At 41.9% G+C, this 19,664-nt stretch overlaps 1 protein-coding gene across 1 annotated transcript; it reads left to right on the top strand.

Annotated features, from left to right (window-relative positions):
• Positions 1-1,821: 1,821 nt before the first annotated feature.
• Positions 1,822-17,832, top strand: fbp2 (fructose-1,6-bisphosphatase 2). Its single transcript, XM_013131554.4, has 8 exons — positions 1,822-2,122; positions 6,881-7,043; positions 7,872-7,964; positions 8,146-8,154; positions 11,115-11,255; positions 12,406-12,543; positions 16,979-17,098; positions 17,568-17,832. Exons 1-8 carry the CDS (start codon positions 1,950-1,952, stop codon positions 17,751-17,753), a joined length of 1,023 nt encoding a protein of 340 aa, XP_012987008.3. The 5' UTR covers positions 1,822-1,949; the 3' UTR covers positions 17,754-17,832.
• Positions 17,833-19,664: the final 1,832 nt, after the last annotated feature.

Genomic DNA, 19,664 nt, shown 5'->3' with positions numbered 1-19,664 from the left:
CTGTGTGTATCTGTAACAAGGCCAAACATTCAAGTGTATGTTAACTTTTGATCAGGGCCATTTGAGTGATTTCTTTTATCATTATGATTTAAAAAGGTGCCAAACAACCATGTGATAATAAATGGCTTCATATGATAAAATACTGTTTTTTTGCATGATCAGTCATATTTTTTTAATCAATGCCAATATTTCAACATTTTTGCCAGGGTATGCAAACTCATGAGCACAACAGTATCTATGTTGTTAGTATCTATGAAGCCTTATAGAGCATACTGACCCAGCCAACTCCTTCAGGCACTCTATTCTTGGTTTAGATGTGAGAAAAAGTGGAATCATATTCTTTATAACTTCCCTGGATGATAAGCAATGATGGATGTAATATCAATTCACTGCTCTTTCTGAAAGCCTGTCTGGTGAGAAGTAATGTCTGGTGAAAATTAATGTCTGGTATAAGAGATGTCTGGTGTAAAGAGAAGACATCTTAGAGTTATAACAGGTAATCAACAAGTAAACTTTGTGGAGGTATTTTTTTTGGTGAAGAGTTACTATTAGTGTATTGATGAAGGTGACATGGAGGTCTCTCTTTCCCTTAATAGCAGCATGCTTTACTCCAGTAAAACCCCTAATCCTCACTTCCAGTAAAACCATTACCCTCACCTCCAGTTGAACACCTAACCCTCACCTCCAGTAAAGCCCCTAACCCTCACCTCCAGTAAAGTCCCTAACCCTCACCTCCAGTAAAGCCCCTAACCCTCACCTCCAGTAAAGTCCCTAACCCTCACCTCCAGTAAAGCCCCTAACCCTCACCTCCAGTAAAGTCCCTAACCCTCACCTCCAGTAAAGCCCCTAACCCTCACCTCCAGTAAAGTCCCTAACCCTCACCTCCAGTAAAGTCCCTAACCCTCACCTCCAGCCAAACCATAATGTTGCCTCCAGTTAAAATGCTACCCCTCACCATCCAGTTAGACCCTAACCCTCACCTCCAGTTAAACACCTAACCCTCACCTCCAGTTAAACACCTAACCCTCACCTCCAGTTAAACACTTAACCCTCACCTCCAGTTAAACACCTAACCCTCACCTCCAGTTAAACACCTAACCCTCACCTCCAGTTAAACACCTAACCCTCACCTCCAGTTAAACACCTAACCCTCACCTCCAGTTAAACACCTAACCCTCACCTCCAGTTAAACACCTAACCCTCACCTCCAGTTAAACCATAACCCTCACCTCCAGAAAAACCATAACCCTCACCTCCAGTAAAACCATAACCCTCACCTCCAGTAAAACCATAACCCTCACCTCCAGTTAAACCACTAATCCTCACCTCCAGTAAAACCATAACCCTCACCTCCTGTAAAACCATAACCCTCACCTCCAGTAAAGCCCCTAACCCTCACCTCCAGTAAAACCCAAACCCTCACCTCCAGTAAAGCCCCTAACCCTCACCTCCTGTAAAACCTAAACGTCACCTCCAGTTAAACTCTATCTCTAGGCTCTGATTTGACATGTTTTGTTTCTTTATCAATGACTAAATGTCCATAAAACTCTCCAAGCTGATTCGCAACAGGATGTGTGTTAGTACATTGACAATGAGTGTTGTACATTTGTCAATGAGTGTTGGAGAAAAGTGTTGTCCACTTGTCTTGCATGATAAGGAAGTGGTCTGTGTTCAACTATATCCATCATTAAAGGTTTTCTGCCACTTGATACACTCTCCACTCCCACTCTTCTGCCTGTGGTCATAAATAGAACTCAAGGATGGTCCTGGAATGACGCAGACCTTCTCTGTAACAGCTGCTTTTACACACACACACACACACACACACACACACTCTGTATTTCTCGTGCAACTAACGAAGCGCAACTGTACAACTCACATTAGCTCTTTGTTCTACTCAGGAGGAAGCAGCCTAACCCAGACCCAGTGAGATATAACCTTAATACAACATGTCAGATAACTCCCAATTTGACACCGATGTGTGGACCCTGACTCGGTTCGTCATGGAGACGGGTCGTCATGTCAAGGGGGCGACAGGAGAACTGACCCAGCTCATAAACTCCATGCTCACTGCCATCAAAGCCATCTCATGTGCTGTGCGTAAGGCCGGGCTCGCACACTTGTAAGTATGCCCTCTGTTAGTAGGCATATCTGTGACTGCACCAGTCATGTTTACAGGCCTATCTGTGACTGTACCACTGCTGTTAGTAGGTCTATCTGTGACTGCCCCAGTCATGTTTACAGGCCTATCTGTGACTGTACCTCTGCTGTTAGTAGGTCTATCTGTAACTGCACCATTCCTGTTAGTTGGCCTGCCTGTTACTGCAACACTCTTTTAAAAAGATAGTTAGACCAAAATTCAAATTTTGCACAAAGTTCACTTACGAAGAGATATTCCAGAAGGCACATAGAGTCATTTTTTCAAAGAATCCATTATTCAGCTCTGTTCCAGTCTATAATTAGCATTATTAGCATGGTACAAATTCATGAATGGAAACGGTTCGTACCACTATTGCAAAGCTGCACTGCAAGCGCAAAACACTTCAAACTACATTCAGTGATCTGTAGCGGTAGCATGGAACTGTACACCGACGAATCAGCCGGCAGAATTGGTTGAATTCAAACTGGCATTAGTGAACTATTTCCTATAGCCACCATACTCAGCTTCAGTTCTTCAGCAGGGATGTCATTGAGGTGAGCGTGAACTTTAAACTCAACAAGCTATGTACAGATAGGCAATTGGGACAGTACCTCTGCCTCTGCTGAGTCGTATTGTGGAAGAATCAATGGAGCAACTCAGCCAACAATTTTTTTGAGAAACAATTTTAATAAAGAGGATCGTGCCCCACGTTCACTTAAAAGAGGACTAAAGACGAATTCAATTCCATCAAGTTACCCAGTTCAACCCGTGGAGACAAGACAGATTGTAAGTAATACTTCCGATTGTTATGTTATAATACACACAGAACACATTGCCTCTGGATATTCTGGGCAAGGGTTGGGGATGAACGTGATCACTATCACCCCCTTTAGCTGCTCTCCAAGCTTCTATTCTGTCAATTCATCATCTGTGTATTGTGATTAGAACAAGTAAGGCTCTATCCCCTGAAAAAAAGTCTTCCTGCTCGTATTCAGCGTCACATAATATATATGTATTTTACTTTCTCTCTCAAGAAAATAAACTTTGACTGTTTGTGGTAAATATCAAAGACAAAATAGGTAACTTGCTTTCAAGCTAGCGAATACTTTCTTTTACTGTGTATACACTTACTCCTCCCGAACGAATGTGTAGATTGATACAATTGTGAACAAAACTGACCGGCAAAACACAGGAAGTACCCTTTTATTTGAAATTAGAATTATATCGCAAAACTTTTTAACTATTTTGAGGAATATAACATTGTCATGTTCTTTAAGGTGAACAACACCACTTGTCTTAGTTTTACAGTAGTTTTCTGCTTGCAATGTATCTTTGTGAAAGGGGTACGTACAGTTTCCATTCATGAATTTGTACGATGCTACTAACGCTGAATAATGGATTGTTTTTAAAACATGACTGTATGTGCCTGAAGGACAAACTCGGGGTAAGGGGACTGTCACTGAAATATTGTTTTTGGATGAACTATCTGTGACTGCACCACTCATGTTAGTATGTTTATCTGTGACTGCACCACTCATGTTAGTATGTTTATCTGTGACTGCACCACTCATGTTAGTCGGTTTATCTGTGACAGCACCACTCATGTTAGTAGGTTTATCTGTGACTGCACCACTCATGTTAGTAGGTTTATCTGTGACTGCACCACTCATGTTAGTCGGTTTATCTGTGACAGCACCACTCATGTTAGTAGGTTTATCTGTGACTGCACCACTCATGTTAGTAGGTTTATCTGTGACTGCACCACTCATGTTAGTCGGTTTATCTGTGACTGCACCACTCATGTTAGTAGGTTTATCTGTGACTGCACCAGTCATGTTAGTAGGTTTATCTGTGACTGCACCACTCATGTTAGTTGGTTTATCTGTGACTGCACCACTCATGTTAGTAGGTCTATCTGTGACTGCACCTTTTCTGGTAGTAGACCTACATCTGTATTATCTCGCCAATCTCTAATTGAAGGGGTCCTGGTGTCCAAATTCTGTCTCTCTGCATTCCCACTTGTGACTATACACACTTGTGGTTTAAAAATGTTTGAGTTATATGTTAGGTTCAAGGTTAAGAGACAGGGGTTAGTGCTGTAAGAAAGTCAGTCCCTCAGGCAAGTGTAACATGATACTATTGCTAGGCTACTCCATGCAGTTATCTGTGGTAAATCAGCTGGTACATCAGCCATGCAGTTAACCAACTGTAGTAAATCAGCTGGTACTGTACATCAGTCATGCACTTATCTGTGGTAAATCAGCTGGTACATCAGCCATACAGTAAGCTAGCTGTGGTAAATCAGCTGGTACATCAGCCATGCAGTTAGCTAGCTGTGGTAAATCAGCTAGTACATCAGCCATGCAGTTAACCAACTGTAGTAAATCAGCTGGTACTGTACATCAGTCATGCACTTATCTGTGGTAAATCAGCTGGTACATCAGCCATACAGTAAGCTAGCTGTGGTAAATCAGCTGGTACATCAGCCATGCAGTTAGCTAGCTGTGGTAAATCAGCTAGTACATCAGCCATGCAGTTAACCAACTGTAGTAAATCAGCTGGTACTGTACATCAGTCATGCACTTATCTGTGGTAAATCAGCTGGTACATCAGCCATGAAGTTAACCAACTGTAGTAAATCAGCTGGTATTAGTTATATCATAATGTTACTATAAAAAAATCAGGGTAGGGAAATGGAGTAGGCCTACAACTGGTCAGCTTTATGTTTTTATCACATGCTCAAAAACAGGAGTATTTCTGGTAACATTAGTAGTTGTTCTTTTCCTAGCCCAGTAAATGACATTAGTATTCAAATTAATCACACTTCAATTTATTATTTTCATATAATAACATATGTCAGTCAGTTAGTTAGCTGTGTTGAATCATCTGGTACTATATCATTTATGCAGTTAGCTAGCTTTGGTAAATCAGCTGTTATATGAATCAGGCATTTAACTAGCTGTTGTAAACTGGATGCTGGGCCACAAAACATCATGACCTGTGACATAAAGATGAACATGTGCTCCAGCACAGCCTGACCTACCTGGGTCGGTAGGGCTGTCTGTCTGTTGAATACCTGCTCTTGGGCAGTAGGTATACCGCATTCAGACCTCATTGGCCTGGGCCTGTTAAAACCCATCCATATCCAGGATAATTTAAACTAAATAACTATACAGGTCACATGATCATCACCTGATCATTGTTAATGGTCTAGTTGTAATGCATTCATGTAATGCCTTCTTAGCTAGCTTTGGTAAATCAGCTGTTATATGAATCAGGCATTTAACTAGCTGTTGTAAACTGGATGCTAGGCCACAAAACATCATGACCTTTGGATGACCATAAACAACAAAAACACTATTGCAAAGGCAAAGTGCTGTATCTACAAACTAAATGTTTTCATCCAATTTTCTTATTTTGTTTCTTACTACGTTGATTGTTTTTAAGCTTTAATAGTTTTATTGATGTTTGCAAGTTGTGAATGTGGAAAATGCTCAGTTGTAAGCCTCAAGATCAGGAGCTCAATAAGAAATTGACTTTGAAGAAATTGTCATCTTCATTGTCATAATGAAGCAAAGCATCATGACCATTTTACACAAAATAAATGTTAATATGTTGGCTTGCATTAGAATTGTTTTATTTTAATTAATAAGCAATTCATTTGCTCTAGGTTATCGTTTTTTTCTTAAACATTCAGCCCTTTTGTTTGTCAGTGCTTTCGTTTCCGTGTTTATTTTAATACATGGCGTTCGTTATGATAGCTTGTTCCTTGTTCCCTGCACCACCGGCTCGTTACAGTAGTAGGCTGTCTGTCTAATCTGTTAGCAGCAGGCTAGCCAGTAACTTATTTAGCTATTCTAAAGCTGTAACTTGCCTCGCTAGGTGTCATCTTCCTCAACTTTCTCTGGATATTCGCATTTTAACGCAAGTTCAACCATCATTTTCCCATGGGATTGTGCCATGGTGTTTGTGATAGGCTAGCTGGCTGGTATTGGTCCTGTGTAAGGTAGTGTTACACACGGGACAAACAGTATTCGAATCCCCCTCGGGATAAGGATACCGAGGCAGACCACGGTATCTGCAGTGTCATAACCGGGAAAACAAAGGCAGAAAGCAGTAATATCACTCACAACGGTTTGCTTTAGTAATAGCTTGGATTTTGTGGTTCTCTGAAACGTGACAAAATTGAACCAGGAGACTTTGTCACAAGACGGAACAGATGTCATAAAGCCCATTTTGAGTCTTAACTCAATTTTGACCAAATGTGTAGTTACTGCCCTTTGCCTTTGTACGGCAGCATGGCTGAGCACTGTGACCAGGGCTGAGCACTGTGATCATTGCTTAGCACTGTGATAATGGCTGAACACTGTGAACATGGCTAAACACTGTAACCATGGCTGAGCACTCTGACCATGTCTGAGCAGTGTAATGATGGATAAGCACTGTGACCGTGCCTGTGTAGTAAAAACAAATGACTGTACTACCCAAACACCCTTTGACACATACAGCCTGACACCATGATGCTTGTGATGGATGACCTGCATTATAGGATCCAGCAAAGTGCTTAGCTTAACAGCTTCATGGATGAATACAGCAGTTCTGACTGACAAGTAATGTGGAATGTGGCCAAGCATTGAGATGAAGATGCAGGGTGTTTGTATGTGTGTGTATGTTTGTGCGTGTGTGTGTGTATGTTTGTGCGTGTGTGTGTGTGTGTATGTTTGTGCGTGTGTGTTCCAGACAGGGCATTGCGGGGACGGTGAACACGACTGGGGATGACCAGAAGAAGCTGGATGTTCTTTCTAATGACCTGGTCATCAACATGCTGAAGTCCTCCTATGGTACCTGCTGCCTTGTCTCAGAGGAGAACGAGCATGTGATCATCACCCCAAAGGAGAAGAGGGTTTGTTCATACACATACTACAGTAAAGTAACAGTGTCATACACAGTTACTATATTACAGTATTAAAGCAGTGTTATACATATATTATAGCATCAAAACATAGTTTAAACAAACATTACAGTATTATTATATAGTTTATTGTCAGACATATTATGGTATTATAGTTTATTCTCAGGCTTCATTGCTTTTTAAATGGGTTTCATCAACATCTGCTCTACTGTATTCTATTTCTAGGAGACACTCATTGATTGTATGTGTGTGTGTGTGTGTGATCTGCCAATTTGTTGATGTGACCTGTTGGTGTAATGCTAGGACTGTCCACTAGGGGGCTCCCTCTGATTAAACAGACCCACATTTGACTGGAGCCTAGTAGTTAGAGCAGGGGAGGGCAAACCTTTTTTCTCAGGGGCCACATCAGGATTTTCAAATTATATGGAGGGCCACATTTGTTTTGTAATTTGTTAATCCTAAATGATTTGCAGAAAAGCGGCAGTAATTAAAACATTTATACAATAGGTCCATTATAATGTGTAAATAAGTTCGATTCAGATGTATAAGAGTAGGCTGGTGTGTTGTTTACCCCTCAAAACTTGTTCTACCCCTCAGTTTTCCCACCTCTGGGTTAGAGTGTAGGGCTAGCAAATTAAGGGTTGCTTGTTCAAATCCACGATCTGACAAGTCTTTTGTTGTGCCCTGGTAAATAATTCTCTAAATTATACAAATGTAACCCCTTCATCCCAGGATAAATGATGTTGTTTAAAACCTTCTAGTTTAACCAGAAGTTATCCAGTTGTAATAATAACACTGTGAATAACCCCTTCCTCCCAGGGTAAATATGTGGTGTGTTTTGATCCTCTCGATGGGTCTTCTAACATCGACTGTCTGGCATCTATAGGAACCATCTTCGCCATCTACAAAAGGGTCAGTACATCTATAACACAGCAATCTATAAAACAACATGCTATATATTCCAAATGTAGCAGATAATCAGCAGAAAAGCCAAACATATAATATAATAGATATGTAGATGTTTAAATGCCACTGTAAATCCATTCCTCCTAATGGTCACTCTGTTTTGTTGTGTCTTTCTATCCTCCTTCAGCTTGATGAGGTAACTGCCCAACCCCCTCCCAGCCTGATAACATGCTAACCAATGGAATCAACTTCTGGAGCTTCTAACAGGAATGTACACATTCTTTAGACATGAGCCACTAACAACTTCATGATTCATGTAAACATGTAAGACCTACAGAATATACAGTTAGGTCTGGAAATATTTGGACACTGACACAATTTTAATATTTTGTGCTCTGTACACCACCACAATGGATTTGAAATGAAACAATCGAGATGCAATTGAAGTGCAGACTTTCAGCTTTAATTCAAGGGGTTGAACAAAAATATTGTATGAAATGTTTAGGAATTGCAACCATGTTCATACACAGTACCCTTATTTCAGGGACTAAATGTAATTGGACAAAATAACACAATCATAAATAAAATGTTCATTTTTAATACGTTGTCGAGAATCTTTTGCAGGCAATGACTGCTTGAAGTCTGGAACGCATGGACATCACCAAACGCTGGGTTTCCTCCTTTGTGATGCTTTGCCAGGCCTTAACTGCATCTGTCTTCAGTTGTGGTTTGTTTTTGTGGGTCTTTCTGCCTTAAGTTTTGTCTTCGGCAAGTGAAATGCATGCTTGATCGGCCTGAGATCAGGTGATTGACCATTGCAGAATATTCCACTTTTTTGACTTAAAAAATTCCTTGGTTGCTTTCACAGTATGTTTTGGGTCATTGTCCATCTGTAAGGTGAAGCGCCATCCAGTAAACTTTGCTGAATTTGGCTGAATCTGAGTAGACAATATATCCCTATACACTTCAGAATTCATCCAGCTCCTTCCGTCTTCCGTCATATTATCTAGTGACCCAGTGCCATTGGAAGCCATGCATGCCCATGCCATCACACTGCCTCCAGCGTGTTTTACAGGTGATGTGTTATGATTCAGATCATGAGCCGTTCCAAGCCTTCTCTATACTTTTTTCCTTAGTTTCATCTGTCCAGAGAATGCTGCTCCATATACCAACCTCCTGGAGAGTGTTTATCACTTGGCTGGATGTTGTGAAGGGGTTTTTCTTTACCATGTACCCATAATTCTTTACCTACGATCATCCACTACTGTTGTCTTCTGTGGATGTCCAGGCCTTTTTGTGTTGCAGAGCTCACCAGTGGGTTCTTTTATTTTCAGAATGTACCAAACTCTTGTTTTGGCCACTCCTAATGTTCCTGCTATCTCTCTGATCTCTTTTTCTTTTCAGCCTAAGGATAGCCTGTTTCACTTGAACTGAGAGCTCCTTTGATAGCATGTTGTGGGTTCACAGCAACAGCATCCAAATGCCTTCCTCCAATTTGGATGTGAATACCCTCAGTTTTAAGCTGAGAGACTACACCTTTAGCCCATATTCATTATGTAACTGTAACTTGAATATATTTAGGTAAAAAGCAAAAATAACAAAACTTGTTTCAATATCCAATTATTTCCAGACCTAACTGTAGACATTCAGAGACTCAAATGAATAAAACATTCAGTAGAACCTGGGGTTCTGATAATGACCCCCTATTGATCTACTACATGATTGATTGATACAGCAGCTTCAGCAGGTCTTGAATACTGCTATAACTGTGAGAGCTGACATGATGTTCATACTCTATCTATAACTGTGAGAGCTGACATGATACCATACCATACCATACCATCTTCTTCCGCTTATCCGGGGCCGGGTCGCGGGGGCAACAGTCTAAGCAGGGATGCCCAGACTTCCCTCTCCCCAGACACTTCCTCCAGCTCTTCCGGGGGGACACCAAGGCGTTCCCAGGCCAGCCGGGAGACATAGTCCCTCCAGCGTGTCCTAGGTCTTCCCCGGGGTCTCCTCCCGGTGGGACGGGACCGGAACACCTTCCCAGGAAGGCGTTCTGGAGGCATCCGAAAAAGATGCCCAAGCCACCTCAGCTGACCCCTCTCAATGTGGAGGAGCAGCGGCTCTACTCTGAGCTCCTCCCGGGTGACCGAGCTTCTCACCCTATATCTAAGGGATCGCCCGGCCACCCTGCGGAGAAAGCTCATTTCGGCCGCCTGTATCCGGGATCTTGTCCTTTCGGTCATGACCCAAAGCTCATGACCATAGGTGAGAGTAGGAACGTAGATTGACTGGTAAATCGAGAGCTTCGCCTTGCGGCTCAGCTCTTTCTTCACCACGACAGACCGATACATCGACTGCATTACTGCAGAAGCTGCACCGATCCGATATATTCTATAACTGTGAGAGCTGACATTACGTTCATACTCTATAACTGTGAGAGCTGACCTTACGTTCATACTCTATAACTGTGAGAGCTGACCTTACGTTCATACTCTATAACTGTGAGAGCTGACCTTACGTTCATACTCTATAACTGTGAGAGCTGACCTTACGTTCATACTCTATAACTGTGAGAGCTGACATGATGTTTATACTCTATCTATAACTGTGAGAGCTGACATTACGTTCATACTCTATAACTGTGAGAGCTGACATTACGTTCATACTCTATAACTGTGAGAGCTGACATGATGTTTATATTCTATCTATAACTGTGAGAGCTGACATGATGTTTATACTCTATCTATAACTGTGAGAGCTGACATGATGTTTATACTCTATCTATAACAGTGAGAGCTGACATTACGTTCATACTCTATAACTGTGAGAGCTGACATTACGTTCACACTCTATAACTGTGAGAGGTGACATGATGTTCATACTCTATCTATAACTGTGAGAGCTGACATGATGTTCATACTCTATCTATAACTGTGAGAGCTGACATGATGTTTATACTCTATCTTTATCCTACATGTTGATGCGCAACTTGCATGTCGTTTGTAAAGCTCTAACCACCTCTTCCGGTATAGAACCGTAATATTGTTCAATCTCATGACTCAATAAGTGCAGTCTGTCTTTCTGTCTGATGATTCTCCCTGCCGGTTGGCCTTTCTGCCTGTCTGTTTGTCCATCAATTTGTTGAGTCAGAATTCAACTGAAGATGCCACAGAGAAGGATGCGTTGCAGCCTGGAAACAAGATTGTTGCTGCTGGATACGCCCTCTATGGTAGCGCTACCTTGGTGGCCCTTTCTACTGGGCAGGGAGTGAACTTCTTCATGCTAGACCCAGTAAGTTCCACCATACCCTGTACCCTCAAACTACTACCATGTACCCATAATTACTACCCTGTACACTCAAACTACTACCATGTACCCATAATTACTACCCTGTACCCTCAAACTACTACCATGTACCCATAATTACTACCCTGTACCCTCAAACTACTACCATGTACCCGTAATTACTGCCCTGTACCCTCAAACTACTACCATGTACCCATAATTACTACCCTGTACCCTCAAACTACTACCATGTACCCATAATTACTACCCTGTACCCTCAAACTACTACCATGTACCCATAATTACTACCCTGTACACTCAAACTACTACCATGTACCCATAATTACTACCCTGTACCCTCAAACTACTACCATGTACCCATAATTACTACCCTGTACCCTCAAACTACTACCATATACCCATAATTACTACCCTGTACACTCAAACTACTACCATGTACCCATAATTACTACCCTGTACCCTCAAACTACTACCATGTACCCATAATTACTACCCTGTACCCGCTAACTAGTACCATGTACCCATAATTACTACCCTGTACCCGCTAACTAGTACCATGTACCCATAATTAATACCCTGTACCCTCAAACTACTACCATGTACCCATAATTACTACCCAGTACCCGCTAACTAGTACCATGTACCCATAATTACTACCCTGTACCCGCTAACTAGTACCATGTACCCATAATTACTACCCTGTACCCCATAATACCCTGTACCTTATAATTTCTACCTTGTACCCCCTAACTTCCACCCTGTAGACTCTAACTACTACCTGTACCCCCTAACTAATACACTGCACCTCCTAACTAATACCATGTACACCCTAATTACTACTCTGTACCCTGTGCCTTATACCCTCTCCTCTCTAACTACTAACCAATCTGATTTTCACAACAGACACAGCCTAGTGCCCCACTATAACCTTCCACCTTTATTACAACTAATTTACAACAGTTTACTTAGTGCGTGGAAATCCACAACGCAATCAGGCCAGGTTTGTGTTCTCAACAGGCAGTAAAACAAATAGAACAACTGACAGGACAAAGAGCATGAGTGAGGGAGAGAGAGAGAGAGAGAGAGAACATGAGTACAAGGTCATCTAACTGTCCTGGAGTTGTTTTATTACTAGGCAATTGGAGAGTTCATTCTGACAGAGAGAAACGTGAAGATCAAGCCCAAAGGAAAGATCTACAGTCTAAACGAAGGATATGCCAAATACTTCCACCCCTCCATCAACGAGTACCTGAAGCACAAGAAATTCCCTGAGGTAAACAAACACACAACCTCTGTCTGGAGATCATTTCTCAACAGTGAAAGGAAAACTGACATGAAGCGAAAAACAGCCACACACCTAAAACACCCTGTATATCCCAAATGGTGCCCCATTTCAAAAACAGTATACCTAGACCAGAGCCTCATTCCCTTTCTGTAGACCATTTGGGACACATACTCAGTTACTACACGCCTCAAGTGGCATGCAGGCTTGGCGTGCCCTAACAACCAGTCAAGCTTGTGATTTGCTGAACACACAATCCACTGGTAAACACAGAATTTGGTCACACATTTATGAACAGGCCTTTCCTGAGGAAACAGGAGGTTCTAACCCCTAAACTGTGAAACACACAGTCAACATGTTTCTACAACGGGACAGTCAGCAGGTTCACAGGTCAGCATATTCACAGGTCAGCAGGTTTCTATGGTGACACAGGTAATCCCAAAGGGAGGATCCAAGGCCCATGCAAGTCTATACACGACAGCAATCCCCATTCCTGGGCTCTATGAGGTCATCTTGACCTGATGTTACATGTGTTTAACCTTCCTGGACCTGACCTGATGTTACATGTGTTTAACCCTCCTGGACCTGACCTGATGTTACATGTGTTTAACCCTCCTGGTTCTCTGGCCTTTCCAGGAGCCCAGGATTGAAGCAGATACAGCTTATCTATGTGGAGTGTGACATTCTCTATGTAAAGTGTTAAAGTCAATATTTAGCAAGGGGTTTAGAGTTCAAGTTAAGAGGGATACTAATGTGATATTTTCAGCTGTCAGTTTTCCTCTGCCTTTCCGTGACAAAATGACATATTTCGGAAATTTGCTGAGTCACGTTCTATCAGTTGTCATTAGTGTGTTTGTGTATGTGTGTGTTTGTGTATGTGTGTGTGCGTGTGTGCTTGTATATGGCTGTGTTTGTGTTTGTGCAAACATCGGGATAAAAAGCAGAAGGGCTTGTTCTTTAAAGCATATGGATGACACACACACACACACCGATGACACATTTTAAGTGGTGACTCATCAACACATGACTTTCCCTCTCCCAGAATGCATCACTGTGTAGCCGGCAACTCAGTCACTCCAGGTAATACAAGCCAATTAAAAATACATTATCTTAATACAATATACATTATCTCTAGCTAAGACATTTCAGTACAATATTAACTATCTCTAGCTGATCACTACAGACTACAAACACATGAAAACAAGCATTCAGGGGTTTTATGAACGGAACTGGCACACAGACCTGGATGTCGGGCTGCAGGGCTGCAGGGCTGCAGGGCAGTGTCGCTTTCCCTCACTGTGCCCAGTCAGTAATTCTCCTGTCTGGGAGTCTGGATGTCCCCACCCTGACAAGTCCTGGTAGTCCACAGGTGTGGCTCATCAGTCGCCAGGGCTGAAGAGTTGGGCTGCGTTCAACACTCCACTGCCCAATACATTATCCCCAGCTAATACATTACCTTGCAATTAACATTATCACTGGCTCATACTGTATGTTGAAAGATTCATTTAACATGACACAGCATGTCTCTGGTCAGACCCATAATTATGGTCAGACACTGGATTCGTTTTTACTCTTTTTACACTACCTTGAATAATCTTGTGTCTGATCATCTTAGTATTGTTTTATTGTTTTGTCCTGCTTAATGGTTTCCCCAAAAAGGAAAATCATAACCCTAGTTCTCGCAACATTTATTCACAGACAGCTTCAAAATGTTCAGCTATTTTTCCTAGTCATAGTGAAAACCTGTATGCCACATATAGTACTGATGTTTCACTAAATAGATTAGGGTTAGGGTCATCATGATGAAATCCTTTTAGATCTAGGTCAAACCTGAAACATAACTTTACCCTTGGTTAGATGAGAACATATGAAACCTTAAGAAGACAAGCAGAAAAGAAAAGCAGAACGAACATGGAAAATGACTAGAATGTCCATTACATCTAAATGAAGGAGCTGCTTTTATCTTATAATAAGGTAATTAAGGATGTGAAGGCTGGGTATTTGTCTGAACTAATTGCACCAAACTGTCACAACCCAAAGTTCTTATTTAAAACTGTTGACCGTGTTGTTAATCCAGCATCAGTCAGGACATGGCCTCAACTGCTGCAGACTGGGAAAAGTTCTTAACCTTTTTAATCAGAAAATTGCTATTATTAGATCTATGATAAATAATACTCAGCCCCGTATTGAAGGTCCTTACTCCTGTGTAAACCTTCAATTTTTACTTTTGTTTTAGAAGAACTTAAATCTGAAAACTGTCCCAAATTCCATCAAAATGTATTCTTCCCAACCAGAGGAGACCATACAATGGAGCAGGTGTACACAAACATTCCAGTGACCTACAAAGCCATTCCCCTCCCCCACCTGGGTCAATCTGACCACCTCTCATTGTTCCTACTCCCCAAGTATTGACCCCTCATTAAACAGGTGAAACCATCAGAGAGAACAATCAAAGTGTGGCCAGAGGGAGCAGACTCACTACTACAATACCAGTTTCAACACACAGACTGGAGTTTGTTTGCCACTCAAGCCACCCTTGACTCCCATACAGACTTTGAAACACAGATTTCCTCCGTTCTGGATTACATCAGCATCTGCACCAACAATGTCACCAACCATAAACTAATAAAGCCCTTCCCCAACCAAAAGCCTTGGAAGAAAAGTGAGGTTTGACAGTTATTACTAACGGCACGCAACGCTGCTTTCAGATCGAGGAGCACTTGACACTTGACGCATGTGGCATGGCATCCAAGCCATCACAGACTACCGGCCGAAGAACCCTGCCCCCACAGCCAGCGACGTCTCCATCACCAACAAGTTAAACAGGTTCTACGCCCGCTTTGACAGGGACAGCAAAGAGCCAGTCATTAAAGAGGACGCCCCCTCAGACGCCCCACCACAGAAGTGTCGTCTGCACTGAGCAGGGTGAATGCAGGCAGGGCTGCTGGTCCTGTTGGCATCTCCGGGCGGGTGCTCAGAGCATGTGCTGAGCAGCTGGCCAAGGTCTTTACTGATATTTTCAACCTGTCATTGGCCCAGGCAGTTGTCCCTACGTGCATGAAGACCACAACCATTGTGCCAGTGCCAAAGATTTTGTCTGCATTTAGCCTGAACAACATCCAAACTGTCACACTCACCCCCACGATCATGAAGTTCTTCGAAAAACTAGTTCTGGCCCACCTTAAGTCCTGCCTCCCTCAACACTGGATCCCTACCTGGAGGAGCTGGATTACTTGTGCAACCTGAATGGGCTGCAGGTACAGCCTTGTGCTACCAGTAGTGACAAGGACACTTGCAAAACACAAAACAAGAGAAGAATCAGTCAGGAAGGATGAGGAGGGAGCAATGTTCTGTGGCCACCACCTGCAAGTCCCATTAGAAGTCCTCCACAAGTCCCCCACAACCTTGTCCCAATAACTGTGTTCAGCGTTAAAGGCCTTGACCCTTGACCTATCCCTTATGGCCCACAGATCCAGCACTTTGATCTCTTGTTGCTGTTGATGGTCGATTTTAGTGGATCATCAGTTCCTGAGTCTTATCTGAACTATCAGGCTTATAACAGGTCCTTCTGCAAAGTATTACATGTTATTCCCCACAAAAAAACATGATTAGTTCAGGACATGTGTTACAGCTCTCTTTACCAACATCCACATAAGCTAAAAATACACTTGTTAAACAAACATATTCTTTGTCACAGGTTTCAATTGATCTTTGTTCCATAAACATAAAGTGGGTTGGATGATAATGGATGAGTGTGTGTGTGCCATTATTTAGGCCGATCCTAACTGTTCGATGTGTGGACCAAATAATGCTAACAAAGTAATGAAGGTAAAGTAATGAAACAAAATAAAGAAACAACATACTTAACGAAAGTGCACAGAGGTAGAGTTAGAACCGTACAGTCACTTTTCAGTCTAAATAAACGATGTACTTGTCAACCATGATGATGTTCACTTGACAATGTCTGAGATAACAGGATCAGCATTTTATTTTGTTGAGGAAACAGCTAAATGGAAAATCACCCAGTAGAAACATTTGACTCTGAGATCTACATGGAGAACAGGAAAGTGATTTGCCAATAACAGAACTGTGTTTTCTGTAACTGGTGTTATTCAGGCGATCTGTCATTCACAGGCCCTGTGATCAAGTCTTCTCTTTTGTGAAATACTTCTCTACCAGAGCAATGATAGTACATTCATTATTACAGTAAATATTACAAACATTAAAATCAGCTGGTTTATTTGTGCCCCATGGTCCCTGATCTAAAGTAGGGTACTATATAGGGGAATAGGCTGGTCTAAAGTAGGGTACTATATAGGTAATAGGTTGGTTTAAAGTAGAGTACTATATAGGGGAATAGGCTATGTTGATAACAGTGAATTGTGTCCCTTTCTGATGATGTAACGTGTTGTCTCTGTCTCTCTAGGATGGTAGCTCCCCATATGGAGCCAGGTATGTAGGGTCCATGGTTTCAGATGTCCACCGTACCATTGCTTATGGAGGGATCTTCATGTACCCCGCTAATGAGAAGAGTCCAAAAGGAAAGGTAGAGTGACCCCACACTTCACTTCTAACCCTTTACCCTGACCTGCTCCAACCCCAAACGCTAGCCTGGCCAATGAAGAAAGAGACATGGGAATGGTCTGTCAGTAATGCTAAGGGGAACATATTTCACTAGATTGGGTTGACGGAGAATACATTCTCATCATTTGCAGCAATGACCCAGCAAGACTCAGAACAAACTTTTAAAAAATAAATTATATCGAAATAATACAATCACAAGTTTAGACGTGAAACAAAAACAAACATTACTGTAAATAATTATAGTACATCCATTCAGCTCATTCCTTTAGCTCATCCCTATAGCTCATCTTCGTAGCTAATCCCTTCAGCTCATAATTACAGCACATCCTTATAGCTCATCCCTACAGCTCATAACTTTAAATTGTAGTGTATCACTCCTTTAAAGTCTTTATTGTAATCATGGTCTGTGTGTGTTCCTCTGTGTTGCCTAGCTACGTCTGCTGTATGAATGCAACCCCATTGCCTTCCTGATAGAACAGTGTGGAGGTCTGGCCACAACAGGGGAGGGGCGTGTCCTTGATGTGGTTCCAACCAGCATCCACCAAAGAGTTCCATTTATTGTTGGTTCCCCTGATGATGTTAACGAGTTCCTCAGCTTCATCAAGAAGCACAAGTAGAACACACTACACAAGACAACAGGAAACAAAACAACAACAAATAAAAGAGAAATACCAAAAGAACTATCTGTGTGTCAATCCAAATATGGTCATTTTCCCTGTAGTGCTCTACCAGGGCCCAGAGGTCTTCTGACACCTGTTCACATCAAAACACCTCACAGGATTGATCTGACACCTGTTCAGAACAGAACGCCTTTTCAGAAATCTCTTTAAACTAACCCAAAAAAACGGTGCCCGCTGTTAGTCAAGAAATTAACTCTACCATGACAGCTGTTTGTCTAGAATCTTATTTCTGACCCTGAGAGCTGTTTATCTAGAACCTTAAGTCTGACTCCTCTAGCTGCTTGTCTGGTTGTTTCCTGTTACCTTATCAAGGTATGTCTGCTGATAGCAGGTGTAAGTCGGAAAGTAGAGATTGTAGAGAGCACTGTGGTGAAAATAGCCTGCCAGTAAAGTATCCTGTCAGTAAAGTATCCTGCCAGTAAAGTAGCCTGCCAGTAAAGTATCTTTTCAGTAAAGTAGCCGGTCAGTAAAGTATCTTTTCAGTAAAGTATCCTGCCAGTAAAGTATCCTGTCAGTAAAGTAGCCTGCCAGTAAAGTATCCTGTCAGTAAAGTAGCCTGCCAGTAAGCAAGAGATTATAAATACTGTGGCCCCGTAACACAATGTTAAGTATTATCTCACAGCTTCATATGCTTTACTGAGCTCTTTGAACCTGCACTGACCGGTTTGTGTCGTGTGAGGCATTCTGAAGTTTAGCCAGGGATATTGCTGGCACTCAGACAGAGCTCATCTAAATAAATGAATATCTGGGACCAGTTTGTCAGGCAGAGACAAACAACAACCCCCTCTCCTGCAACACCAAGAACCAAAACATGACATGTCAGTTTCCATGACCTCCGAACTTTTCTAGAATGACAGAGTCAGCTGGTTATCAACTTAGAAGTTAGGGATAAATATAAGCTGCGTTCAAGACAAACTGGAACTCAAACTCTGACATCTCCATTTGAAACCTTAAAAAGATCAGGTCTACGTTTTCCAGTTGGAAACGCTATACTGTACCTCGCCTCCTGAAATCCCTGTTAAACCCCACAGGGGGTTGTGCAAGGACCAAAAAGTATGAAAATGTATGTACTACTATGTATTACTGTAAGTCACACTGGATAAGAACTCATTTTAGTTGCTAAACTTGTCATGGGTTAACTTAGACCCCTGAGGGTGATAACAGGAACTACAGGAGGTAAATCAGGATTAGGTTTAGGATTTGGGAGAGGGAGTTTCAGTATGTTGGTGACAACACTAGTTTCTGAGAGAAGCCCAACAGGAGGTCCAATATGAATAGAGAGGTCCTGTTAAAAAAATACCAATATCATTTAGCTACAGGCTCTGGGACTGATTATGAACTGTCTGAAGTAAGAACAGAGGTCTGATCCTGATTAAAGATAGTCTGGTAAAAGTCTGTTACAAGAAGCTGCATATATTCAACCCCCAAGCAAATACATTTTGCATGATCTTTTCAGTATTATATTAGTATTATATATCATATTACTGTGTATATTTGCCTTACATTGCCATCTTTAACCCTTACAATTATTTATTTACTTCTACATTATATGGCCAAAAGTATGTGGACACCACTGCTAATTATTGAGTTCAGGTGTTTCAGCCATCCATGGCTGACAGGTGCATTAAATCCAGCACATAGCCATGATGTCTCCATAGACAAAACATTGGCAACACTGACCTGTATTGAATAGCTTGGTACTTTAAACATGGCACTGTCACAGGATGCCACAAGTCTGTTTGTGAAATGTCCCCCATACTAGATCTGCCCTGGTCAACTGTAAGTGCTACAATTATGAAGTGGATGCTTCTAGGAGCATCAACAGCCTAGCCATGAAGTGGTAGACCA

This window comes from Esox lucius, chromosome 13 (assembly GCF_011004845.1).
Source record: "Esox lucius isolate fEsoLuc1 chromosome 13, fEsoLuc1.pri, whole genome shotgun sequence".
NCBI classification, from domain to species: Eukaryota; Metazoa; Chordata; class Actinopteri; order Esociformes; family Esocidae; genus Esox; species Esox lucius.
This window is presented reverse-complemented; position numbering and strand designations above follow the sequence as displayed.